This window comes from Nematolebias whitei, chromosome 15 (assembly GCF_014905685.2).
Source record: "Nematolebias whitei isolate Nwh7 chromosome 15, NemWhi1, whole genome shotgun sequence".
In the NCBI taxonomy this organism is placed as follows: domain Eukaryota; kingdom Metazoa; phylum Chordata; class Actinopteri; order Cyprinodontiformes; family Rivulidae; genus Nematolebias; species Nematolebias whitei.
The window spans coordinates 20,581,465-20,587,908 of NC_056512.1; the positions used below are offsets into that span (position 1 = coordinate 20,581,465).

A 6,444-nucleotide genomic window follows, 5' to 3' on the forward strand; every position below is an offset into this window, starting at 1 on the left:
ATAGCAGCTTACCATAGCACTTGCTGTTCAGCCTAGAGCACTTCTAGCAGTAATACTTCAACATTCCTGCCAGAATAGCAGAACAACAAACTTCTATGTTTTTTGCTAAATTAAAATCATTTTAAAGACAACCCATTTTGATCTTAGCCACAGTTGAACAAGCAGTTCACTTATCGATCTGATCAGAATTTATTTCTCCAATCTGAGGTCGATCAGAGAGCGACACCAGGTAAAACAATTAGTTCACAACCTTCCCACACTTCAAAGGATCCGAACTATCCCTTTAACTCTAAAGTTACAAAACACGATGTCGTTTAGTAAAGACACAGGGCTAGACACCTGCCATAACATTATGACCAAAGCAACAATATTTTAAAAGACAATGTATTGATTTTAGCCTCCACTGAAGATAAATCTCATGAACTGGACATAAAGTCAGTGAGTGTTTGTCTTCTCATACAAAGATGTGTGGAAAGGTCACTATGGTTTTGTATATCCAGTAGTCCCTCGATACTTCGGGGTTCGACTTTCGCAGCCTCGCTCTTTCATGGTTTTTTAACGCAAGACTGTACAAGACACACGAGTGTCTACTTTAATATTACTTGCGTGATAGGGACGGTACATGGAGTTGCATTCGGACCCAAAATATCCAATCTGACCCGGCCCCAGCCCATAGCCATCATTTCCGAACCCCACCCGGGCCGACGAATTAACAGTAATTACAGGTCCAAACCCGAAAAAAAAAAAAAAAACATTTTAAATTAAGCTTTGACTGCTTATAGTTAACGGTCGGCGGACGTGCGGACCACGGTAAAGTTAGTTTTACGTTAGACGTTGGACATTCGAGCTCTTTGGCTTCAGCGGTGTGTTCCTCGAGTTCGGCTGACCAAAATCAGACTGCCTGCATCGGACTGAACTTGAGGAACACACCGAGGAGGCGACAGAGCTCGAATGTCCAACGTAAAACTAACTTTACAACGGTGACGAGCGGCTGAATAAAAGGGGCAGAAGATCAGAGCTGAGGGGGTGTTTGTCCTTTCATGGCTGTCAAAGCGCATCAAATCCCTGTTTCTGCCTGCATTCTGATTTATTCAGACATGGACCGCTCTGACATGTCTGCTTTGGGATCTCACCTGTTTGGGTCGTTGACCGCGTGCGTCCGCTGAGTGCAGCGGCTGAATGAACGTCTATTTGGGCGATGGATCGCCTCCTGGCACTATAGCTCCATCTGAAGCTTAAATGAACTTTATTTTACCTCAAGGCCCTTCAGCTCACGGTGAAATGGCCGGTGCGACTGGTGATATATGGCAAGCCATGTTGTCATATAATTGGATTTTATGGCAAGCCATGTTGCCATATAATTGGATCGCGGTTGATTCGCAGACACAGTCAAAAGCTCGACACCGACCCAACCCGCCCATCCAGCACATTATCATGACCCGGCCGGGCTTCGGGCCTGGGTTACAAATGACAGCTCTAACGGTATGGGATAAAAAGATAACAGGAGCGGACGGGAGCGGGAACCAACCAATTGGACCAAAAACAAAACAATACTTCGAACAGGTGCCGCCATTTTGTAGTTTTCTTTCAATAAGCCTACACTGTAAGACAAGTCAAGAGAACGACACGGCCCAGAAGCCAACAGTGGCCGCTGCTTTCTGCCAAAATTCAAAGAACAGCAACGGAGGGAGCAAACACTCGCAGAGAAACCGAGGTGGTAAAAATAGTTTTGCAGAGCAAAGTCAGAAGTAACGATCTATATAAGCTCACAGAACTGGCAGGAAAGTCACAAATAATCCTGAAGCTGAACTCATCCTTCAAGTCGTAGTAGTATCTTCACTGGTGAGTACCCATATACAATTTTGCAGCACTGTACAGTACATATACGTACGTTGTTAAAATGTGTAGGTTTAAGAGTTCAGAACATTGCAAGAGTGTGGGAAGGGTTTATAAAGCCTTAAACTAGATATAAATACTAAAATAAATATAACATTCCTACTTTGTGTATTTTCACCTATCGCAGGGGTGTCTGGAACAGAACCCTCGAGATAAGTGAGGGACTACTAATGATTTTTAAATGCACCATCTGTTAATTTGACATTCACCAACCATGAATTGATTTTTGCAGACCAACTGCTCGCAGTGCAGGACCCTTCTGTTCCTGCAAAGAGCCATGAGCCATTTGTTGAAAACAATCCACAAAACCCTCATGTCAGGACCCACAGGGGCCAGCACAGCTACAGCTCTTCAGCACACACTTGAGGACACACCTTGAAGTTCTTTCAGATCTTAACAGGAACACGCTCATCATACGGAGGGCGGTCATTTTGTTACAGCTGATGCTGCACTGCTTGGTGAGGTAAGCGGTAACGGAGAGCATGCGCAGTAACATCTTTACCTGTCCCTGAGCAGGATCTTGACTGAGGGTTTGATTCCGATGCAGGTGGCTGTGCTGCCTGCGAGAGGATTTCTTCTTGGGCGCAGGGGGCCATGCAGCACCCTGACATCTGCACTCCACATGATCCACGACTGACACCACCGCTTTGGCATAAGTGGGCCTTTTGTTGACGTACTCGATCTTCATCACCTGGAGAGGGAGGAGGGAGAGTCACCGGGAAGTGCACTGAGTACACAGCACAGACACAATGTGCGAGTTGATGCCGATTTGTTATTTGTACAAGTCTCTGATCGTTACATGTTGTATAATCCTAATTATTTAACACTCGTGTACCTGCAGGTATCTGGTGTGTGTGATGATGGGGACGCACTGCAAGCTCTTGGTGTTGCAGCAGCCCGAGCAGCGCTGCACTTCGACGCACGGCGGCCACAGCAAGAAGTGGGCGTTGCTGCGGTCCAGCATGGCCCTGGTGACCTCCACCACCTCTGTGCGAACTTTACACAAAGCCTGCTGGGCCAACTGGGCATCTGAGGGACCAGACATATAAAGGACAGAAGGGGAATTACACTTTGTTATGGTGTCCAACAGGGCTGTAACGGTACATGTATTCGTTTTGTGACTGTTTGGCTCAGATGCAGCAGAGAAGCAGGATTTGAAATATGGCAGGCAGTTCTATCATATAAGTGACACTTTGAAAATGAATATCTATTCAATATCTCTGTTATTATGCCCCATTTTATCACTTTGGCACTCAGCTAGTTGAGTAGTTTGAGTGATTTTACATTTTATTTATTTTGTGTTTTCACAATGGGAAATATTCAGTTCTGCTGCTTTTTACTCTGCATGAAGTTTCAGACAAATTTAATGAAGATAACTTTTTTTTGTTCTATTTCTTTTTTTGTAAATCATGTTTTCTTAAGAAAATTGATCAAACTTGCTTGACATGTGGACTGTGAGTTACGTTTCACGATTCAGAATGGATTAAAAAATGACAGGGGAGTTTGCCTTTTCCATTTTATAAGAAATGTATAAGTTGCTAAATCTTACATTGCTGAACATACGCAGTTTTAAACTTCCGTACTAACAAGGATTTTTTTTATTTAGATGTGTTTGGTTTAGACAGATTTTTTTATAATCCCTTCTTCTGGGAAAGTTTGTCTGTAAAAAGACTGAAAGTAACATTTAGCATTTGTTCTTTTTATTATATAGAACCGTGACACACGCGTACCAGTACAAATCATCACCTGCCACCACAGGCAAAAAGGGGATAAAGTGTTTGCCTGTGTGTGTGTGTGTGTGCGTGCGTGCGTGCGTGCGTGCGTGCGTGCGTGCGTGCGTGCGTGCGTGCGTGCGTGCGTGTGTGTGTGTGTGTGTGTGTGCTTGTCCTCCATCTTAACTTTAAAATTCAGTGGACGGATTTTAATGAAACTCTCAGAAGGTCATTTATGGACGTGCATCTACGAGTAAACAATTTTTGCAGTCAATCCGGATGGTGAAACACCTAATGCAAATTTATTAAATAAATAAATAATCTGTGTGTGTGTGTGGGGGTGGGGGTCAGCTCACCAAGACTCCGTGGTAATCTGTGACCTTCCATGGCTGCAGCAGTCCCGTCCTCCTCATCTGAGACAAAAACAAATATATTCAACTGAGTAAACATACAAAATGAGTTACAAACGATTTGTTTGGGTATTTTTCTTCTTTCAGCTTTTCCCTCTTCAGGGCTCTCCACAGTGAGTCATCCTCCATGTCCTCTCTAACTGCAGTATGTGGTGCTTTATATTTTATAACACTAACATCCTGCAGAGAAAAGCAGCTCTCCCTGCATATAAATAAAATAAAATAAATTGATATAGTGTGTAAAAGTCAGACTGCTAAAGGTATAAAATAACAGAAATCAATAAATAAACAAAACCTTTCGCCTACAGTTTAGGCCGATAGCACTGAAATGAGCACTTCTGCATTGTTCACTGGATTTAATTATTGCAATTAGGGCAGAAAACGAGTCATCTATTTGTGTTTTGTCTTACCGAACTAATTTTATGTTTCTTAAAAGGTATAAAAAGGTAAAACATGGTTTAGAGTGTCACACTATTACAGAAAACATTTTCTAAACATGAATAAAAGTAGATTTTTGCTTTGCCAGTCTGCACCCTTAAATGTTTTTGGAGTCAATAATGCTTTAAATTAAAAGGAATTAATTGTGTTCTTATGTAAAACAAGTTGATTAGGACCTAAACTTCACATTAAAAATGATTTTTTTCCTCAGGTAATGACAAAAACAAAAGCATTGGGAAGATAGAAAGTCCACGTTAACATATCAAAATACAGAGAAAATGATTTGTAGTTTTTCCTTTAATTTTGTTTCCACTTTCCTTCGTTAATAAGCTCTTTTTTAGGACATATTTAAATATGGCTGATACAGGTTGAGGGTAAAGTGAAACAGATTCAGAAGGTTCAGTGAAAACAGCTTCGTTGTTGTTTTGGTTTCTAGTTTCCAAAACGACAGTGGGAACACGTGAAATAAACTGCTGCATCGTCGTTTCTGAAAAGCTCCGTATCTTAAGTCCACATGGATGAACGTCAGTGCTAGTAAATCTTCACAACAAAATGCATTTTTTTTCTTTATATACCAGTTTTTTCACCTGAAAAATGCCATTTGAATGTGAACAGGAAGCATAAGTGAAACATAAAACAGTATTTAAACCGGAGTAGGACCTAAAGCTGAGAGAGTGTCGTGATGAATCTAGAAATCTCAGCTCTTTACCTACGGAGTCAGAGAGCAGCAGCAGCTGGAGGTCCTCGATGGAGGAAATGGGGCTGTTTCTAACCAGCTCCACCAGAGCTGCAGGCAAAGCATCCCCCTGAAACACACACAACACGTACATTTACACAAAATACCTTCAAGCATACAATACTTTTCTGGTGTATTTCTGAACCTTCAGGAAAAAAAAAACATTTTGCATATCATTCAGCAGCTGATATGAGCAGATGAATGGATTTTTAATCACTTATTTTCATAAAGAAAACACCACAGCAGGACTTAGCTTGTCTTAGCACTGATGTTTAATAATTAAAAAAAAACATTTAAAAAGTTATAACATATCTAAGCTGTAAAAGGTATGGGTATGCAACATTGGGTGCAGGTTTAGGATTTCTGAACAGTCTGCTGTAATGACACCAGCTGCATCAAATAAAGATTAAAAAAACTGTCAAATACAAACGTATGTATACAAATATGCAGGGACGGAGACATCGGCATGCTGCTTGCATTTATGTACTTAAATTACTACTTTTTAATTAATTTGACTTCGGATGTCCAGTCTTCCAAAATATTGGCTAAACGCACCTCTGTTAAAATTTGTTTAGGAGCAAGCAACAGTTCCTTTTATTGAGATTTGTTTGCAAAATTAATGTAATTTATGTAAAATCTTAGATGTAGGTTGTTTTTTATCAATTGACCAAACATTTCCTCACAAAGTAGCAGAAAAGCAAGCAGCAGCTCTGCACGGTGATTCTAGATTTGGTTGTAGGTTTGAGCCCCTCCTCTGTGGTCAGTAATGGGGAAGAGACGGTCAGGGAGGGGGGAGATTTAACCAAAGCAGACACACAATGGTCACTAAGAGCAGGGCGAATGACTATTGGCGTTGTGTCCTCTCATCTGCTAACATTTAGGGGTCAAAGGGGCAAGGAAAGAGTCAGGAAGTGGGGGAAGGAGTGATACAGAGAGGATGAGAGGAGGGGAGGTGCATCTGAAAAAAAAAGGGGGAATAATAGATGAATAAAAGACGGGCAGCGATGGATCAGACGTGGGTCGAAGCTCTTCCTAACTTTGGTCCAGATGCTTGAGGATGAGCTTCACATGCTTTGTCTTCTCACAGAAAGAGAGACGTGTGTGTGTTGGGGGGGGTAAAAGTTCTTCAGGGAGGACAAAAAGTTACAAAGCGTTTAAATATATGGTATATATACTGTATACATCATGTATAAAAAAATAAATATATATATAGATATATACACATTACATATATACACAGTATATATATATA

General features: G+C 41.3%; 1 protein-coding gene across 1 annotated transcript in view; it reads right to left on the bottom strand.

The window, feature by feature from the left end:
• pdgfbb (platelet-derived growth factor beta polypeptide b) overlaps positions 1-6,444 on the bottom strand; it is an 8,400-nt gene that overhangs the window by 1,016 nt on the left and 940 nt on the right. The window contains exons 2-5 of the mRNA XM_037688484.1: positions 5,166-5,262; positions 3,965-4,021; positions 2,732-2,925; positions 2,271-2,587 (exon numbers count right to left, since the gene is read on the bottom strand). Coding sequence (XP_037544412.1) covers positions 2,271-2,587; positions 2,732-2,925; positions 3,965-4,021; positions 5,166-5,262 — 665 coding nt within the window. The remainder of the gene's footprint in view (positions 1-2,270; positions 2,588-2,731; positions 2,926-3,964; positions 4,022-5,165; positions 5,263-6,444) is intronic.